This window comes from Henckelia pumila, chromosome 2, assembly GCF_033568475.1.
Source record: "Henckelia pumila isolate YLH828 chromosome 2, ASM3356847v2, whole genome shotgun sequence".
Classification (NCBI taxonomy): Eukaryota; Viridiplantae; Streptophyta; class Magnoliopsida; order Lamiales; family Gesneriaceae; genus Henckelia; species Henckelia pumila.
In genome coordinates, this window is record NC_133121.1 from 123,459,740 (window position 1) to 123,480,654 (window position 20,915).

Consider the following 20,915-nt stretch of genomic DNA (forward strand, 5'->3'; position numbering starts at 1 on the left):
CAATCGAGACTTTCACTAACCATGGTTGGGGTTGGTTGGTCAAAATTGGGGCGAAATTAAAAAAAAAATGAATAAAAAGTATAGCCATGTGTCAAGCGATGACTGGCTCAGGGTAGTACCCTGAGGCCATCATCGACTCATCCATATGGTAGATACACGTTTCAGCCTCTAAAAATAGCAAGTGTCCAAGTCAAAATCTCAATTTTGCACTTTAGTCCCTCAAATTTACTCTATTTGAAATGCCTACTATGGCCCATCACAAATCACTCCTATAATAACAATTAGGGTTATTGTTAAAAAAATATACGCCTAAAACCGAACATCATATCGATATATATTAATATATATATATATATATATATATATATAATTGATTAGTAAATCTATACGTAATAGTACTCGGACGCATACGTTGCGTGTTTTCTGACTTCTATTGTTTATTTTTTTTACTAAATAATAATAATAAATAATGAAATAAAAAAATAAATTTGTTGTAAAAAAATATTCATAAAGGCAAAAAAAAAAGATATTTTCGACTTTTCGTAATTACATAACCATCTAAAAGTAAAATCATGAGAAAAATCATAACAAAAGACTACTAAAGTACTATTACTTTATATATAGTCTAGATTTGAAAAAATATATATATTTTTTTGAAACGGTGTTTGTATCTTTTTATCGTGTTTCAGCGTTTCAGGTCACAAATGTGGCTAGCTCCCCAAATCATGGTTTCGATATAACCTTTTTGTGTATTATGCTAAAAATGAAGAAAAATAATGTATTATGCTATAAATGAAGAAAAATAAGCAAGGCATATGTTAAGAGGCCTTTTTCTTCTTATGTCATATACAAACAATCATGTTCAAAGTAATATTAATTAGGTTTCGATTTTTAATTTAATAGCGGATAATATAATACTACTTATTACTTAACTAATCTAGTGACGAAATGCATGCATACATTAGTGACGGAAAAAAATGCATATATGCTTTTAAAAAAAACTAAAAAATAGCGTAAAACTTATATGGATCTCAAAAAGATTAATTAAAATACACTTTTATATTATAATATTCTGAAATACTCGAGGCTGTATGTATATTCGAGTTAATAAAAAAATAAAATTTATATAAAAATATATATATAACCAGACGAAATTTAATTAATTATTGATCTTATCTGTTGCTTTCACGTCTTTAAATGAAGTGTATGGCAATCTGACAAAAAAATTTTCCAATAAAAATCTGATACAGAAAGAAGTGCATATTGAACTTGCCCAAAATTGTCGACCGTATTTTAATAATAAAGAATTGGACAGCACCTTCCAAAGAAAAAGCGCCAAGAAATCGCATGTGGATGTCTATATCTTACACTCATTGATCATGCCGTAGAGCTCATGTGGAACGGAGATTTTGGGCACTGATAGGTGTTGTTTATGTGTTTATTTGCGTTGTTTTGCATTTGTTTTGCATGTTTTTATATTGTTAATGTCATTCATGTTTAGTTATCAAGTATTTATTCGATGATTTTTGATTGGTTCTAGGCAAAAGATGGAGAAAAGAAAGAGTTTGAACAAGGAGAATTGACGTAAGAAGGAATCACAAAGCATTAATGGTCCAAAATTTATTTTTGACTCTAGAGTGATCCAAATTCAATCTCCACCGTTCAGATTGTAGTTTGGGATGTTTTAGAGCTCAAGTCCAAATTTCAGCTCTATCCGACTGTTATAACTTAAGTTATGATTTTTTCAAGAAAACTGCGCGCTTAAAAAAACATGCTAGCGCCCCGGCGCCAGAAACTGGCGCTCCAGCGCTGACCTGCACGAGAAAAAACTTCTGGGACAGAATTCTTCGGACCTAGGCGTGATTTTTTGGGCGCCTAGGCGTGAAACGGACTGAAAAAATCAGATTTTCGAAATTTTAAAGTCTCAATTTGTCGGGCTTTGTTTGACGGATTTTCAAGGGCATATAAAAAGGACTTTTGAGACGCATCAGACGGAAGGAGAGAAGCCGCCATCAACCAAGGAGAAAAGGAACGTGAGAAGAGGGAGACGGCGTGAAGAACTCAACCAGAAATAAGAACCGTAAACACTAGTTTTATATTTTTTCTTTTTTTCTGTTATATTTGTTGGGATTTAGGGGATCCTACCCCAAAACTTTATTTGATTTCTTCTTGAAGATTGAATTTGATTTTTATGCATTCTTGATTATATTATTGAGTTTATTGCATCTTTGGAGATTGATCATCTTTGAAGTGATTTTATTCGTTGTGATTGAGACTGAAAGAAGATTTTACAACATGTTAGAGTAATATAATCCATGGATCTACAACTTGCATAGACATATGAGGTTGGATACATGTTGATAGTCATAGTCCAATAGATCGAAAGCTAGAGGATTTCACAAATCGTTAATGCGGTTGTAATTGTTAAATAACGCAAGGACACTTGGATATTGCAATTTGTTAATTAGATTAATATAGATCAACATAGTATATTGATTGATTAGGAAATTCCGTCAAAATAATGGCTTGAGAATTAAAATTAAATCGTAGAGAAGATTAAGGGGTAGGAGAACCGAGATACTAACAATTGTTTATTTATTTTTTGAGTTTAATTTATTTTTGTTTCATTCTTTTATGTTAGTTTATTAATTTATTCTCATCTCATATTTATTAACTAAAGAATAATACGTGAGTAATTTGTCACAAATCAATCTCTGTGAAGATATAGTCGTACTTTGAACACTATATTATTACTTGACTCGTGCACTATTCGAGCTTAATTGATAGATATATTTGAGTTGATTTTCTTTGGTGTATTTGCTCGATCAGGCACCAAATTGTTGTGAATGAGAAAGTGGTGTCCTAACCCCTTGACTATAAGATATGACACCTCGAAGAGTTCAACAAGACCAACCCCAGCCCCAACCGAGGTCTTCATGATCTGCACGAATCAATCTCCCAAGAACCCTAGCTAATTTGCTTTATTGTGCGTGACATCAAACTTCAGCGGCTTCGGCTGCTTAGCTCCAGCAGCCACCGGCACATCTTTCCCCAAAGGTCTTGGGGTTCTAACCCAACTGAAATCAGCCTCTAAATCGCACCCTACAATGTACACAAACCATTCTCTCAAAACTGCTCAAATCGAACCCTACTGTCAACTTTCTAAGATTTGCTTCGTTTTCAGCCTAGACCAGGTTCAAGTACCACATGACTCAACCCCCAAGACATGGGTCAGCAACCAAGAACGAACCTTAACAGAAAAAACGTGAGAAAAGTCTGATAATCAAGCCATAAATGTGGACTGTTTCTGATAACGTGAAAGATCTTCAATCAAAATGCATACAACATGCAAGATCAATGATCAGTGCTATAAAAATTAAATGGTGAGAAAAGAAAGATTCGAATGTGTCTTTTCGAAGATTTCAAGCAAATAGTCGATACGGACGCGTATAGGCTCTCCTGGACGAACGGATCTTAAAAATCTTGCAAAAATCTTCCAGGGACGTGTGAGGTGTGTGCTGTGAAGAGGAGAAGGCGCTGAGAAATCTGGGATGGCGGCAGGGAAATGAGAATTGAAGATGGGAAGGAAAAACGAGGGTAAATCTTTGATTTTGCATGTAATCATGGCCCATGGGCTGGGTTGAATTAAATTAAACCAAGTTAAAACACTAAATAACCCTCTAATACATCTGAATATACACCATAATTTACGAGGTATATAAGGGCCTACATTTAAAAGTGGAATAAAAGTCCTTAATACGGCTTATTTTTGTGAAAACTGGGCTCATATTATATATATCAAAAGTCTTATTTTCTGGAAATAAAACTATAAAATAATAATTTAGGACCCTTGAAAACCTACGCAAAAATTTTTGGATGAAAATCTCTAACTCGTTCGTCCACGGTCCCGTCTAAGCGATCGAAAAATGACTCTTCTAGAATAAATTCATAAATTTCATAATAACGTGTTAAATGCTAAAATAAATTTTAAATCATGCAAATAATTCAAATAACTCACATAATAGTACATAAAATCATTTAACCCTTTTTTTATAATTTTAAATCCATAATTTTTCCTAATTATGCATGTAAAGAAAATTTTGAGCATTACATTAAAAGTGCATTACCACGGAGTATAAGAAAAAGATTAATCTAAACAATGTGGTTAAGGACATCTTATATAAAATTCTTGACAAAAATACCTCACTAAAATCAAGATTTGCAAAACTGCATAGGAGATTTGGGAAAAGTGAATGGTGCAGTGGAAACATGCGGGTATGATTTTACCAGTTCGATAAATATCTGAACTGTCCGGATCCTCTAATCTCTAGACACATAGATTAAAAATCTTGTGGGTGGCGTATGGAACGAACATTTTTTTTTATCTCGAAGAGTGGAAGAAGGATATAAAGGTTATACCACAAATGGCAGGAATTGAACGAAGATAGGTTACTGTGGAAGGTTGGGGTCCGATTGCTTTTATGGGCTTACACATCCACTTGAAAAATCATGACAGGTGCTCGGTTTGGGTTACGATACAAGCACTGACCGGTCAGAAATCAAGAATGAATTGAGTTGATGCTAGGGTTACACGTCACCCGCAGGATAGTGCCTTGCGGGCGACATGTACTAAACCCTGTTATACATTACAATGTGAACATGAAATCGTGGCTAGATACAATTCATATTGGAACAGGTATATAAAACCCCACCATCCTTACATGTGCGGTTGCAAACTAAGTGAATGATATGAAAAATGATTAATCAACTTGAACATTTACCAAAATATAGATATAGATATAGAGGGGATTCATCCATTTCCAAAATAGTGGTGAGTGCACCAGAAATAGATGTACAATTCTAGTGGTTCAGATTTTCGTTTTGCAACTCCCAAAAACACAAGAAACATAACATAATAACTATAACTATAACTATAACACATAAAACTCCAGAGATTAATTTGAACGTGTAGCAGTTCCTTCTCTCAAATTTCCCCCAGACATCAGCTATCTCAAAAATCAGCTGCTGCACCTCCAATATTATACCCTTGCAAGGGGGCTAATCTTCACTTTTCAAGTAGTCATCATCACAGGGCAAAAGTGTAATCTCATCGTCATCCTAAGAAAATAAACAAAAACAGCTTCTGATAATTCATTTTACCTTGGTGATACAAATATGCTCTTTGTTTGCAATAGCATATTTAGAATGCACTCAAAAATTCCCAACTTATACTAATTTGAAAATCGAGGTAAACATAGTGACTAAGATGGTACCTTGATCTGACAAAACAGAGTCTTTTTTTCGCTACCTAGCACACGAACAACACCTCGAAATGTAGGGCACTCCTCACTTCCGTCCTCCTGGGCCGTGAAAGTCAATCCAAAATGTCCAGACCCAGAATTGTTGATCTTGCAAACCTTCAGAAGTTTGAAACTCCGGAGCTGTAACAAGTAAATGAAGAACAAAATGTAAAAAATAAAAATAAAAGGATTAGCAGAGATGTTAATAGATTAAATAGCTTGTCCAACCGTGTTGTCATTGTACGATTTCAAAGCTAATTCCGACATATATCTCAGATCAACAAGTTTATCTGCATTCACAAATGTGACTCCTCCACCACACACAAGGGTGAATGGATCCCCAGTCGGTACATCCTTGCAAAAATCACACATCTGCCGACAAGATAAACAAAAGTTTAGTTTCTTTGGCATGCATTAACATGGGACTAGAGAGGAACAAATTCATACTCCACGGAATGATGACAACTCATTCACATCCATGTGATCAGGGTCCGAAGACTCAGGAGAGTCCGATAAAAAAAGACCTAAATCTGCACGTTATTAACACCGAATCAGAAGAAAATACAATACAACAGAGAAATCCTAACCCAACTTCAATCGATTTTTCCAAAAAAAATAGTAATCCTCAGTTTACAAAGTCGACAAATCATCCAAACGCATATGCATAAGGTACTTCAAACGCCGATTAATACGATATCAAATCCAAAACCATGTGTAGCAAACGGATATCAAACTTTTTTATAGTTTAATTAAATTAATCTACCAACAAAATAAGAAGAAATCTAAACAACACAGAGAAGGAAACGAGGGAATACTCTCCATTATTTCGCCATTTGGAGAGCCTAATTTTTTTCATCCGTCTTCGGGAGAGTAAATAAAGCAGAGATCTCTTCATTTTTTTTTTTTGCAATTGTGTTTTTGGAGAGAAAACTGAGATAGGGGAAACGGCGTTTTCGGCGCCCAAGGATATGATCATATAAAATATGTTAAAGGAAAATACAGAAAAATACCAATTCATAAATTCAAATTTACGGTGAAAAAATAGAAATTTATAATAAAAAGATAAAATTTTAAAATATTCAAAATAAATCAAACCCCACATTTTATAATTTTTTCACTCAATTGAGTTTTTCTACTCAAATGACGAGTTCTATTTATAAATTCTCATTTGAGATTCGTCCAAAAATAAATTCATTATCACTTATATCATCACACACTAATATTCAACATTCAACTCTAATAATTTTCAACATTCAACATTCAACATTCAAATTTAATAATTTTCAACATTCTCCCTTGTGATGATGATCGTGATATAATGATTGTTTTATCATGCGTTTTTATACTACCTCGTTAAAGCATTACTAGGAAAAATCATTGGATAAAACCATAGTAAGAAAAAAAAGTGCAGTCACATAAACTTCTCCTCATGTTAACACGAGTGATTCTTCACATATTTCGTATATTGCACATCCCAATGTTGTATCTATGCTTGATGAATATTGTCATAGAAAGTGTTTTTTTGAAGACATCTGGTGAGTTTTCACTTGATTGAATGTAACGAATATCAACGTCTTTATTCTTCTCAAGCTCTTGGGTGAATGCGAAGAACTTATGGGGAATATTTTTAGTTCTGTCGCTTTTGATGTATTTTTCTTTCATTTGAGCAACACATGCAACATTATCTTCGTATAGTGTCACAAGATTCTTGTCTACTGATAATCCGCACGAGGTTTGGATATGATTGGTCATTGATTTTAGTCACACACATTCACGGCTTGATTCATGTAGTACAATAATGTAGTAACCCGTATCCATAATTAATGATTAATGAGTTTTCTGTTGGATTAACAGACTTCAGAAATGGACTCAGAATGATCGAAAATAGTCGGAAGAGTCAGGCAGAACGGAAGCAACGTCCGGGGAACGGATGCAACGTTCGTGCCAGCTAATGTCATCTGTGACTTCAGCAAGATGACGTCATTGCTTACAACCATGATGTGACGTTCAGACGCAACGATGGCGAACAGACGCAATGATCGGGAACAGACGCAACAATGGAGAACGGACGTTTCGTGCCGCGTATATAAATATGGGATCCGAGGCATCATTCCAACTCGCACCTCTCCTCTCTTCTCTCTCGTTTCTTAGCCTTCTAACTCAGATCTAGGGATTTCTAGGCATCCTATTGGGAATCCGGAAGTAGCGGAGCAATCTCGACGTCGTAGCGAAGTTGTGGTCTGGTTTTGAGGCAATTGCCATCAGTGAGCTGACGACGGACGCATGTATAGCTATGGTCTCCTTAAATTATTTAGGAGTATGCAATAGCTTAGTTATGACTTTTAGAGCTTAATTAATGATGCATGGATAATTGCATTGCAGAGTTGATGATAGGCTTGGAACCTAGAGTGAGACTGCTAGGACTGCCTGTAATAAGGTACGTAAGTACTGACTGAGATAACCAGCAGGTTTTGCATGCTTATATGTTGCATTTGTCTGTCATGTTATTAGGAAAAATGTGCATATCATATTGTGTCTGTCCATCTTTTGAGATGAGCCATGTAGGGCCGCTCAGCCCTGTTCGGACGGTTAATGTCAAGCGCCCTGCGACCGACGGGTTAGCCGGCACTGGCATCTGTGAGACACGGTCTACGTCCGTTAGGAATGAGCAGTGTACACAGGGTTTTATCCCCGGGTTGTACACTCATGTCCTAGGCGCCATTACTGAGAAGTTTTATATAGTTATCCAAGATATGGATACCCTGTCATTTGCATGCATCATATTTTTATGTTTTATCCGTGATTTCGTATTGAGCTTAGAGCTCATGTCCAGTCTTTTTTGTGTATCTGGACAACCCATTCGACGGGGCAGGTGTAGGTGCAGGATTGAGCACCAGGAGCTTGGAGTAGCCAGTGACCAGTGAAGACAGCAGGATTAGCTGTAGGTTTTTGCTCTTTAGGCTTATTTATTCGATTGGGTTGTATGATCAAATTTTTTTAACCGGTTGTATTCTGTCGGTCTGATTTTATTTAATTCGTTCGCAGCAATTTATTTAATGCATGCTTAATTATGCTTTTAACTCTGATTAGGTAGTGGATCTGGGTTGACTCGCTACATTTATTAGTATCAAAGCATGCATGCAAGAGACTTGGAAGATAGTATTAAGAATTTGGGTTATTCTTATAGGATTGATTAGACATTGGAAGAGGTAATGATGATGAGATGATTAGGTTGCCCAAAGACTATCATCATCGGCAAGATTTCTAAAAATTTGGCTTATGGGATTCCAGCAAGTACGGACAGGAGCGATGGATCGTGTTCGAGTTTTTGAGATTTCTACTCATTTGAATCCTAGCTTTGTTGGAGAACGCGGCGATCAGATCAATCAGGATTGATACCCGGTGCAGCGGAAGTTTAAAATTTTTATATGGAACGATTCCATAATGGGTATCAACCTTACGATTAAATTGTGTGTGTGTAAAAATTAAATAACGATTATAAATTTTTACCTTTAATCTCGAATCGAGATTTTTGGACACCAACAGATTGCTCTGCTCTTGTTGTATATCCCTGGAACTGATGGACGAATTGTTCTTCAATCAGGTCCACGAACGGATATTTAATCCCTCTGATAGATTGCACTAGAAAATCTATCAGAAGTTTCTACGAAGAGATTAACGAATTTGATCCGTTAAACCAGACTGCAATTCAAAATTCACAGACTGGATTTTTCGAGCAGAAGGGAGAAAGGGGGCGGCCACTATTGAGAGAAAAATACTAGGGTTTTCGAAAATTGTGACCTGTTGTGTGTAATTTCTGTACTGCAATAACTTATTTATAATGTAGGCCGCTAACAGCTTAGGGCCCATTAGTCATAAGTTCAAGCCCGACAAGCAAATCCCGCATGTTCAGAAATTAATATAAAATTCATCATGACTCCGATTGATAAACCGATTTCACCAATGTGCACAGAAACCATTTCTGCACCTTTTAAAGTCAAGATAAATTTTTCTGAATCCGAATTCAGTGATTTCCAAAAATGCCCATCCCTATGTCATTTTAGGAAATCTTACTCCTCTACTCTTAAATAAGAAGTCCAACTTCTTCGTTCATTAAATTTAACTCTTTAAATTTAACTATCTCAACGGGGATTAAAAATCCATTACTCTGTGTGACCCTCAATGGTTCAGGGATACAGCTAGCCGTGGGCTCACAACTCCTTGTGACTCGGAACAACAATTTCCGACTTGCCCATCGAATCATGGTAAGAGCGCCTAGCAACATCGCCCCATGATTCCCTAGGTATCACTGATAGTGCCTGCAAGAACCAATAGATTTTGGTTAGCGTACAGTACGGTCCCTTCATCCATATATCCCGATCGAATCAACAACCATTGGTATATCGAGAGTCGTTCGAGATTCGATAACTATGCAATACATCTTGAAGATCAAATAGTGACATCGCATGTGTTACTAAGAAACCATTTCTTAAAACACATCATGTACTCTGGCCAGAGATTCGTCACACTAATATCTCCTCAGATCACATAGGATATCCACACTCGCAAGTATGTGGTGAATCCTTGACAACAAAGCATCGACTCCTATATGTGTCGTAACTGTACCCAATCCCGACACCTGATGACCCCAGTAGAGTCGGTAAACGAGTCAAAGCACAGTACTAGCATATAGAGTCTCAATGATGTTTCAAGTAGTAAGGACTAATGGTGTACAACCAAAACCGCATACTATATCCACTCGATAAGTGATAACCACTTGGAAAGTCCGGATAGGGTAGTTCGATCATTCATCATATGAATATCCATTTGCATGCTTCGAACATCTCCATGTTCCTTACCAATGAAACGTGGTACTCTGCATCGCAAATGCTAGTCTCAAACTCGAGCGATCCTTATCCTTATTATCGGACGGCTCAATCGACTAGGAACAATTTAGAATATACAGTGACTATAAGATGTGTTTCATGATAGACATCCCCATGTACTACCACATCTTACATACACTATAGTATATTCAAGGTCTTTATCAAAACAACAATAGTATATCACAATATAACAATATGAAGAAAGATAAAGTCATTGCCATTAATAAAAGTGTAAATTATATTAAACAAAAGATTGTTTGTACAAAGAGTCATCAAAGCCCTTAGCCACAAGTTGGCTCACCGGGCACCTACTCTTTCAATCTCCCACTTGCCCTAAAGCCAACTAGTCATACTACGTAGACCCATTGCTTCGCGATGTTTGTCAAATAATGGTCCTGGAAAGGGCTTAGTAAGTGGATCAGCGATATTGTCTGCAGAGGCCACTCTTTCGACAGTGATGTCTCCTCTTTCCACAATCTCCCGGATGATGTGGTATTTCCTCAGTACGTGTTTGGATCTTTGATGAGACCTTGGTTCCTTTGCCTGAGCAACGGCACCCGTGTTGTCACAGTACACCGGGACTGGACCAACAACTTCAGGAATGACGCCCAACTCTTGGACGAAATTCCTCATCCAAACGGCCTTTTTAGCAGCAGCTGATGCTGCAATGTATTCTGCCTCAGTGGTGGAATCCGCTGTGGTGTCCTGCTTGGAACTCTTCCAAGAGACAGCACCGCCATTGAGCATGAACACAAATCCAGAGGTTGACTTCGAGTCATCCACGTCACTTTGGAAGCTAGAGTCGGTATAGCCTTCCAATTTTAGTTCTCTTCCTCCATATACCATGAACATATTCTTAGTCCTTCGTAAGTACTTAAGAATGTCCTTCACGGCTTTCCAATGCATTTGACCGGGATTAGCTTGATATCTGCTCGTGACACTCAGAGCAAATGCTACATCCGGTCTGGTAGATATCATCCCATACATGATAATACCTATGGCTGACGCATATGGTACATGTGTCATTTTCTCTATCTCTTCATCCGTCTTGGGACACATAGACTTGGATAGAGAAACTCCATGACACATGGGTAGATGTCCTCTCTTGGACCCATCCATTGAAAACCGTTTCAATATGGTGTCGATGTAGGTTGATTGAGTGAGTCCTATCATTCTCTTAGATCTATCTCTATAGATCTGTATCCCTAGAATATAGGATGCCTCACCCAAATCCTTCATCGAGAATCTACCTGATAACCATATCTTTGTTGACTGCAACATCCCTACGTCATTCCCAATGAGTAGGATGTCATCAACATAAAGTATTAAGAATGTCACAGCATCCTTAACTACTTTCTTGTACACGCATGGTTCCTCCGGGTTCTTGATGAAACCAAAATCCTTTATTGTTTCATCAAATTTCTGGTTCCAACTTCTTGATGCTTGTTTTAGACCATAAATTGATCTCTGAAGCTTGCATACCTTATGCTCGCTTCCCATGGATGTGTACCCCTCAGGCTGCTTCATATAGATTTCTTCCTTAATGTCTCCATTAAAAAAAGCAGTCTTCACATCCATTTGCCATATCTCATAGTCATACCAAGCAGCTATGGCAATAAGGATTCTTATGGACTTGAACATTGCAACTTGTGAAAAGGTTTCATCATAGTCAACTCCTTGTCTTTGAGTATAACCTTTCGCCACCAATCGCGCCTTGTAGGTCAATACCTTACCATCAGGCCCAAGCTTTCTCTTGTAGATCCATTTACACCCTATTGGAACAATTCCATCGGGAGGATCTACTAAAGACCAAACTTGGTTTGTATGCATCGAATCTATTTCCGACTGCATAGCTTCAAGCCATAAATTTGAATCCGCATCAGAAATTGCTTCCTTGAAGTTTCTTGGATCACATCCAACATCGGGTTCATCTTGATCCCCTTCAAGAAGAAGACCATATCGAATAGAAGGTCTAGAAGTCCTCTCGGATCTTCTAGGTACAGGCGTGTCTATCAATGGTTCCTGAGGTGTAGGATCGTTATTTTGTATTTCGGGTTCTTCTCGAATTTCTTTGAGTTCCATCATCTCGCCTTTCTTATCCAATAAGAACTCCTTCTCCAAGAAGGTGGCATTCCTTGAAACAAACACCTTTGTTTCAGCAGGATAATAGAAATAATATCCGATTGAATTCTTCGGATACCCTACAAAATAACATAAGCTGGATCGACTATCCAACTTATCTCCCACTGTCCGCTTCACGTAAGCAAGACATCCCCAAATCCTTAAGTACGAATACTTAGGAGCTTTGCCATTCCATAACTCGTATGGTGTTTTGTCCACTGCTTTAGTGTGGACGTTGTTCAACAACAGTACCGCCGTTTCAAGCGCATAGCCCCAAAACAAAGGTGGAAGCTCAGTGAAGCTCATCATTGATCGAACCATGTCCAACAAAGTTCGATTACGACGCTCCGATACACCATTAAGCTGTGGTGTCATAGGAGGAGTCCACTGAGAGAGAATCCCATTCTCTTTTAGATAGTCCAAAAACTCGGTACTTAAGTATTCTCCACCTCGATCCGATCGAAGTGCTTTAATACTTTTACCTAGCTTGTTTTCTACTTCAGCCTTGAATTCTTTGAACTTTTCAAATACTTCAGACTTATATTTCATTAAATATAAATACCCATACCTCGAATAATCATCAGTAAAGGTAATGAAGTAGGTGTGGCCATATTGAGTACCAACTCTAAATGGACCACAAACATCTGTATGGATCAAATCCAACAGATTTTGACTACGCTCAGGTTTCCCCTTAAAAGGAGATTTAGTCATTTTTCCTTTCAGGCAGGATTCACAAGTAGGTAGAGAGTTAATATCAGACATATCAAACATGCCCTCTCCCACTAGCTTGTTCATCCTCCTTGAGGAAATATGACCTAGCCTAGCATGCCAAAGGTTTGCCGGGTTTTGACTATCGATTTTCCTTTTGTTTGTTGTTGCCGGTTTATCAACATAATTTATTGGAACGTCTTTTAGTTTTAAGTTGTATATATCGTTTTCAAGTTGTCCATTTCCAATCAAACATTCATTCTTGTAAATATTGCAAATCCCATTCACAAAATTGCAAGAATAACCATCTCTATCAAGCATAGAAACAGAAATAATGTTTTTAATCAAATCCGGAACAAATAAAACATCTCTTAAAAGTAACTTAAAACCGTTATGCAAAAATAAATAAACATCTCCCACAGCTTTAGCTTCAACTCTGGAACCATTTCCGAGCCTCAGCTGGGTCTCACCCATTCTAAGCCTGCGACTTCTTGTCATCACCTGCAAATCATTGCAAATGTGAGATCCACATCCGGTATCCAATACCCAAGAAGTAGTATTAAGTGAAACATTTATTTCAATATAGAACATACCCTTCGCAGTTCGCAACTGCTCTAGATATTCCTTGCAGTTACGCTTCCAATGACCGGGCTTCTTGCAGTAATGACAAACATCCTTGGACTTTTCCATGTTTGAAGCCTTTGTCTTGTACTTCTTCTCGGGTTCGATTTTCTTGGGTGGGGCAGAACGTTTCTTACCCTTTGTACTTGGCCCCTTCTTAGCAGAAGAAGAGGAGCCCACCAAGAAAGCCGGTTTATCCTTCTTTAATGTGGATTCATATGTCACAAGCATATTGACCATCTCTTCAAGGGAGGCCTCTATCTTGTTCATATTGAAATTCACCACAAATCCGTCAAACGAAGAAGGAAGAGACAGAAGTAGTAAGTCCACGTTGAGTTCATGCTCCAACACCAAATCAAGGGTTACCAACTTTTGTATGAGCCAAATCACTCGTACCCCATGATCACGGACCGAAGTCCCTTCACGCATGCGACACGTCATTAGCTCCTTTACAGTAGCGAACCTTTCAGCCCTCGATTGAGCCCCAAAAAGTTCCTTGAGTTGTACGTGAATGTCAGCAGCATTCACGGTGTCCTCAAATCGCCTCTGGAGTTCATCAGACATCGAGGCTTGCATATAGCATTTGGCCTTGATATCATGGTCCCACCATGTATCAAGTTTGGCTAACTCTTCCGGACTTATGTCAGCTGGTGCTTCCTTCGGAGGAGATTTTTCTAACACGTAGAGCATCTTCTCCGAAGTCAAGACAATCTTCAACTTACGGAACCATTCCGTATAGTTTGCGCCAGTCAACTTATTTTGTTCGAGGATCGAGAAAAGTGGATTACGCGAATTCATCTTTATGAAATACTGAAAAGAAACAGACAAATATCAGTGATTGTTTAAGTAATTTACTAAGACATAAAATAGGCGAAATTTATTTTATGAATCTCACTCCCACTATTTTAACGATTTCACTACCCTCTAGTGAAAACGGGAAACTGTTTTCCTTAGTGAGAACATGGAGTCCAATTGAAAAACTTATGGTCCCGAATAATATCAGCCAACCATAATTTTCAAAAGGTAGAGCCCAATTGCTTCCAAAGCAACCTCCACGTTTTTACCTCATGTCCAATAAGGGCCCAATAATATGACGCCGTTTATTGTGACATGTCAAGATGACCCATCAATATTAAGTTATGATGGACGGTCGCCATGTGGATCCCCAATAATATGAGCCGATCCCATGGGAGTTCCACCCAACTTACAACATGTGTCGATCCAATGTACAACTTTTCGACGAACGGGCCCCCCCAATAATATGAGCCGGACCGTATCCGCGGGTAGCATCTCATACATTGATCGTTGATGGAAGGTAGGAACATTTAAACAAATTTAAATTTCCTTTATTTATCTTGATATCAATTTTAAATCATATTTAAAATGAGGGATTTTATTTTTGAAAATTTGTCTCATCATTTTTTAAAATTTTGTATGCTTGTCGGATTCACACAATTTTGTCTAAAACATGCATACAACTATAATATCACATATTATATAGGATGATCGATTCCATTTCTAATCGACCCGTGGTTGCCAATCACGAGTCTTAGTCCAATCCTAGGTAATATGCAGTATGCAATGCAATCCTATTACATTGAGCTTCCAATTTATATTTCTTCTGTCTTTATTGTCTGCTGGGCCCACCACCGTCTTCAAATCTTCATCTCCCACTAAATCTAATGTATTTACAATAAATAACAATGACAAGTAGGGGATACATTTTTAAGGGGTGGGAACGGGCCATAAACCAAGCCCACTTTTATTACATATGACAATTCATATTGGGCCATAAACCAGGCCCATTAATAAAACCAACAACAATAAAAACAAATGTAAATTCCTAACATACACCTACAAAATTGGTCATGACAATCGATCATCCTTATCCAATAACAATTAATTCAAAATTAATTTATTGGACAACATGCAATGGCAATTTAAATTTAAAAGGATAAAATCATATTTCATACATAAAATCTTATTTTACATTCAAAATCATATTTTATCTTTTTATCAAATAAAATCATATTTTATCTATAAAATCCAATTTTATACATAAAATCATATTTTACTCAATATATCCATAAGATCATATCTTATCATCAATTGTACCAAAAATAATTAATTTCAAAATTCAATTTAACGGATAAAATATTTAAATTTTCCAAAAATTCAAATTTATCCAAAAATCAATTTTAAAATTTTCGGACTCGAACAATTCGATCCGACGTCTCGTGGACCAATCAAAAACAATTTTTGATCGGACCAAAAATAGAATTTTAACATATTAAAATTTAATTTAAAAATTAAAAAAATTAATTTTTCCCGCGGGCCGCCCGGGACATTCCCGGGCTGCCCGCGCCCTAATGGGGTCGGGCCGGGCACAGCCCGGCTGCCCCTAGGGCAGCGCCGATCGCTGCCCGGGTTTTTTGCCCGAAAAAAAAAATTTTTATTTTTAAATATTTATTTTGTTTCAAAAACCGAGGCTTAAAAAATTTTGTACAATTGATTAATTTAATCGCTTGATCTGAGCAACCTGTCTCTGATACCACTGTTGGAGAACGCGGCGATCAGATCAATCAGGATTGATACCCGGTGCAGCGGAAGTTTAAAATTTTTATATGGAACGATTCCATAATGGGTATCAACCTTACGATTAAATTGTGTGTGTGTAAAAATTAAATAAAGATTATAAATTTTTACCTTTAATCTCGAATCGAGATTTTTGGACACCAACAGATTGCTCTGCTCTTGTTGTATATCCCTAGAACTGATGGACGAATTGTTCTTCAATCAGGTCCACGAACGGATATTTAATCCCTCTGATAGATTGCACTAGAAAATCTATCAGAAGTTTTTACGAAGAGATTAACGAATTTGATCCGTTAAACCAGACTGCAATTCAAAATTCACAGACTGGATTTTTCGAGCAGAGGGGAGAAAGGGGGCGGCCACTATTGAGAGAAAAATACTAGGTTTTTCGAAAATTGTGACCTGTTGTGTCTAATTTCTGTACTGCAATAACTTATTTATAATGTAGGCCGCTAACAGCTTAGGGCCCATTAGTCATAAGTTCAAGCCCGACAAGCAAAGCCCGCATGTTCAGAAATTAATATAAAATTCATCATGACTCCGATTGATAAACCGATTTCACCAATGTGCACAGAAACCATTTCTGCACCTTTTAAAGTCAAGATAAATTTTTCTGAATCCGAATTCAATGATTTCCAAAAATGCCCATCCTTATGTCATTTTAGGAAATCTTACTCCTCTACTCTTAAATAAGAAGTCCAACTTCTTCGTTCATTAAATTTAACTCTTTAAATTTAACTATCTCAACGGGGATTAAAAATCCATTACTCTGTGTGACCCTCAATGGTTCAGGGATACAGCTAGCCGTGGGCTCACAACTCCTTGTGACTCGGAACAACAATTTCCGACTTGCCCATCGAATCATGGTAAGAGCACCTAGCAACATCGCCCCATGATTCCCTAGATATCACTGATAGTGCCTGCAAGAACCAATAGATTTTGGTTAGCGTACAGTACGGTCCCTTCATCCATATATCCCGATCGAATCAACAACCATTGGTATATCGAGAGTCGTTCGAGATTCGATAACTATGCAATACATCTTGAAGATCAAATAGTGACATCGCATGTGTTACTAAGAAACCATTTCTTAAAACACATCATGTACTCTGGCCAGAGATTCGTCATACTAATATCTCCTCAGATCACATAGGATATCCACACTTGCAAGTATGTGGTGAATCCTTGACAACAAAGCATCGACTCCTATATGTGTCGTAACTGTACCCAATCCCGACACCTGATGACCCCAATAGAGTCGGTAAACGAGTCAAAGCACAGTACTAGCATATAGAGTCTCAATGATGTTTCAAGTAGTAAGGACTAATGGTGTACAACCAAAACCGCGGACTATATCCACTCGATAAGTGATAACCACTTGGAAAGTCCGGATAGGGTAGTTCGATCATTCATCATATGAATATCCATTTGCATGCTTCGAACATCTCTATGTTCCTTACCAATGAAACGTGGTACTCTGCATCGCAAATGCTAGTCTCAAACTCGAGCGATCCTTATCCTTATTATCGGACGGCTCAATCAACTAGGAACAGTTTAGAATATACAGTGACTATAAGATGTGTTTCATGATAGACATCCCCATGTACTACCACATCTTACATACACTATAGTATATTCAAGGTCTTTATCAAAACAACAATAGTATATCACAATATAACAATATGAAGAAAGATAAAGTCATTGCCATTAATAAAAGTGTAAATTATATTAAACAAAAGATTGTTTGTACAAAGAGTCATCAAAGCCCTTAGCCACAAGTTGGCTCACCGGGCACCTACTCTTTCAAGCTTTGGATCGAGTACCGGATGCCATAGAAAGTGACAGAGGATTGGTGGGGACTTACTTGATGTTTTCATCTGTACAGTCATTACCATGATAAAACTACTCTGAAGATTCTCCAGTCGAGTTGGAGAGATTTTCATATAGACCTTCACCAGAGAATGCCTCGAGTGCCTAAGGCATGACAGGTTTCAAGCGTAAGGTCTTTAAACTCATGCAGAACATGGTTTTACCGGTATGCTTGTATCGATGCTTTTGGTAGGCGTACGAGAAACTTCATGTTCAAAAGCATGATATGAATGCAAGAAGAACGCTAACGGTAGATCGTGAGCAGAAGAGGTCGACTGACAGGCACTGATGCAGAGTATAGTTGTTAGCTATCACGTGCCATTTCTCCGGAGTTATTTGCGTGAGGACATGTGGATAACTTGGATGGGAGTACGCTTGCATTGATGCGTGTGTCGATTAGAAGCTTCATTCCCAAGAACCAAAGACGAGTGCGATGATTTTAAATACTGTATTGTTGTAGTTTTTAAACAGTATTTCATCATACTTTGGTTGTACCATTTCAAGTTATTGGTTGTACATTTTCATTGTATTTCGAATACTGGATGTATTACATTGGATTGTAATAAAAGAAAATTGTACATAACTTAAAGAAATGATACGTGTATTTTATTTCAGCAATTCTTGTATGATTGCTATGATTTTGCTAAGTTTGACATGGTTTTAGTTGATTAGTGTTCAACTATTGTAGCTAATGAGATTTGAGTGGGCCGACTGTGACTGTTTGACTTGTGGTTAGTCTAGGCGTTTTCCTAAGATTGACCTAGTTAGTTAGTGGACTAAGTTAGTGTCTGCGATGAGTGGAATCATCTAGAGGCATAAGAATATTGTTTGGTTTAGAACATTGAGCTTTGTTCTATGTTGTTTCCTTAGAACATTAGGTTGTCCGACCTTTGTTAGGTTTAGACTTGTGATGACTGGGTTTTCATCAGGAACCAGGTCCAGTATATGCCGAGAGTTGTGTACTATGGCCATGACTAGACATGATGGGGCGCAACCCTATGCCAGTGTTACTCTGGGAGTTCTTGTACTTCGGAGGTTTCCTGGGAGCCTTCGTGTTTCAGGATTGGTGGTGGGAAGACTACTCAGTCTAGGGATTTGGTAGCAGTCACAACAGGGTATGACCTTGGATTGGATATTAGGTTTGATATCATTGGCTAGATATCGTCTGATATTGTCAGAAATATGGTTTGAGTGTTCTGCTACGAGAACCAGTCTTGGAGGGATTTCCTTGACGAGTGTATACTCTGAGCAGATAGGTTTTAACCTTTAAGTTACTGCTAGACGTGTGGATCTAGTAGGTGGACGAATTTCTACCAAAGATGACTAGGGGTTGTCATCAGAGTTGTGATTAGGTTTTCCTTGCGATAGAAGTCATCCAATATATTGGATGGGATGTTGTTTTAAGACTTCTAATCGAATACGAAGACTACTCCATGATGATTGACTTTATCTGTGATAGATTATATCAGAAGTTAAGGATTATACAGGGCTATTTGAGATGTGAGGGAAGCGTGGCCTATACATGAAGCCTTGGTGGTTGTCCAGGTGGGTTATCGAGGTAAGCTACCTTAGTCTTGAATTGTTGCACAATCTTAGCGAGGGATATAATCAGGAGCGTGTCTGGAGATTGTGAGAATCTTTGGGATTAGTTAGTTATGCTTCTTGAACTTGACGAATCGTGATGTTCATGCTGAAGGAACGAGGCAAGGATAGTGAGTTCAATGTTTGCGCTAAGTACTGTCTGATATTTCAGAGATTGAGCATAGGATTACATGGAATGGAAATGGTCTAGGTTGATAGATCGCGAGCAAAATCTTGGGCTTATTTTCGTCTTGATGTTTGCCTTGGGTGAACAAGACAGCGATTGGTAGTGCTAAGGTGACACCGGATTTGTGCTAATGACTACTAGCAGCTATTGGCTAACTCTGTCAGAGTTAGGTTGTAGTAACCCAGGACCAATTTTAAGATAATAATATGTTAAATATGATTAAGGGTTAGTAATTAACCAATTCCGAGATGTAATTGGGCTTCAGAAGTAAAAGTTGGGCTTTTAACTTTGGGCCGGATCGGAAGCTCCGAATCCGGATCGGAAGCTCCGAACCCGGATCGGAAGCTCCGATCTCAACCACTTCGGAAGCCGATCGGATGCACGGAGATCGGAAGCTCCGATCAGGAACGGAAGTTTCGATCTCTGTCAGCCAGCAATGTCCGATGACTCAGCCTTGAGTTTTGACAAGTGTCTATCGGGGAGCAGATCGGAAGCTCCGATCGCCGGATCGGACGTTCCGATCCCGATGTGTCGCGCATGCACAAAATGTGCTGGATCGGAAGCTCCGATCCCGACATCGGAAGTTCCGATCCTGGCCGAGATTTTTGGCTATAAATAGGGGCCTCCGAAGTTCATTTTGAAATACAAATTCCCGAGTTTCCTTATTCAGTTATATAGTGTGAGATATATACTTGAGGCCCCTATCGGTTATAATATAGGTTCTGGAATAACCAAGGTGTGGTTATAGTCATCCGGGACTAGCGTCTTCAAAGGGCTTACTACGGACGAAGGTATGGTCCGGGAATCTATTTAAGTTTTGGGAGTACTTATTAGCTTAGTTAAGGCTTATAGAACTTGTGTAGTGATATGGTAAATTTTTGAATATAGGCTTGGAACCTAGGATCTACTAGACTTGAACTAGCCTAGAGGTACGTACACATTGACTGAGATTGCCAGCGAGTATACATGTTTATATGTTGCATTTATTTGGCATTATTATATGGCATGAGATATGATTTACCGCTTTCTTTATTCATATGTCATGTG

At 37.9% G+C, this 20,915-nt stretch overlaps 1 protein-coding gene across 2 annotated transcripts; it reads right to left on the minus strand.

Annotated features, from left to right (window-relative positions):
* Window positions 1-4,760: 4,760 nt before the first annotated feature.
* On the minus strand, window positions 4,761-6,250 carry LOC140885145 (uncharacterized). Of its 2 annotated transcripts, none has more exons than XM_073292080.1 (5): window positions 6,120-6,250; window positions 5,748-5,830; window positions 5,529-5,672; window positions 5,274-5,441; window positions 4,761-5,118 (listed from the first exon to the last, which is right to left on the minus strand). In XM_073292080.1, the coding sequence occupies exons 1-5, from the start codon at window positions 6,193-6,195 to the stop codon at window positions 5,059-5,061; spliced, it is 531 nt and encodes a 176-aa protein (XP_073148181.1). In that variant the 5' UTR covers window positions 6,196-6,250; the 3' UTR covers window positions 4,761-5,058. The 2 variants fall into 2 exon arrangements, with proteins under 2 accessions (XP_073148181.1, XP_073148182.1); XM_073292081.1 differs by having other exon boundaries at window positions 6,116-6,250.
* Between the last annotated feature and the right edge of the window lie 14,665 nt (window positions 6,251-20,915).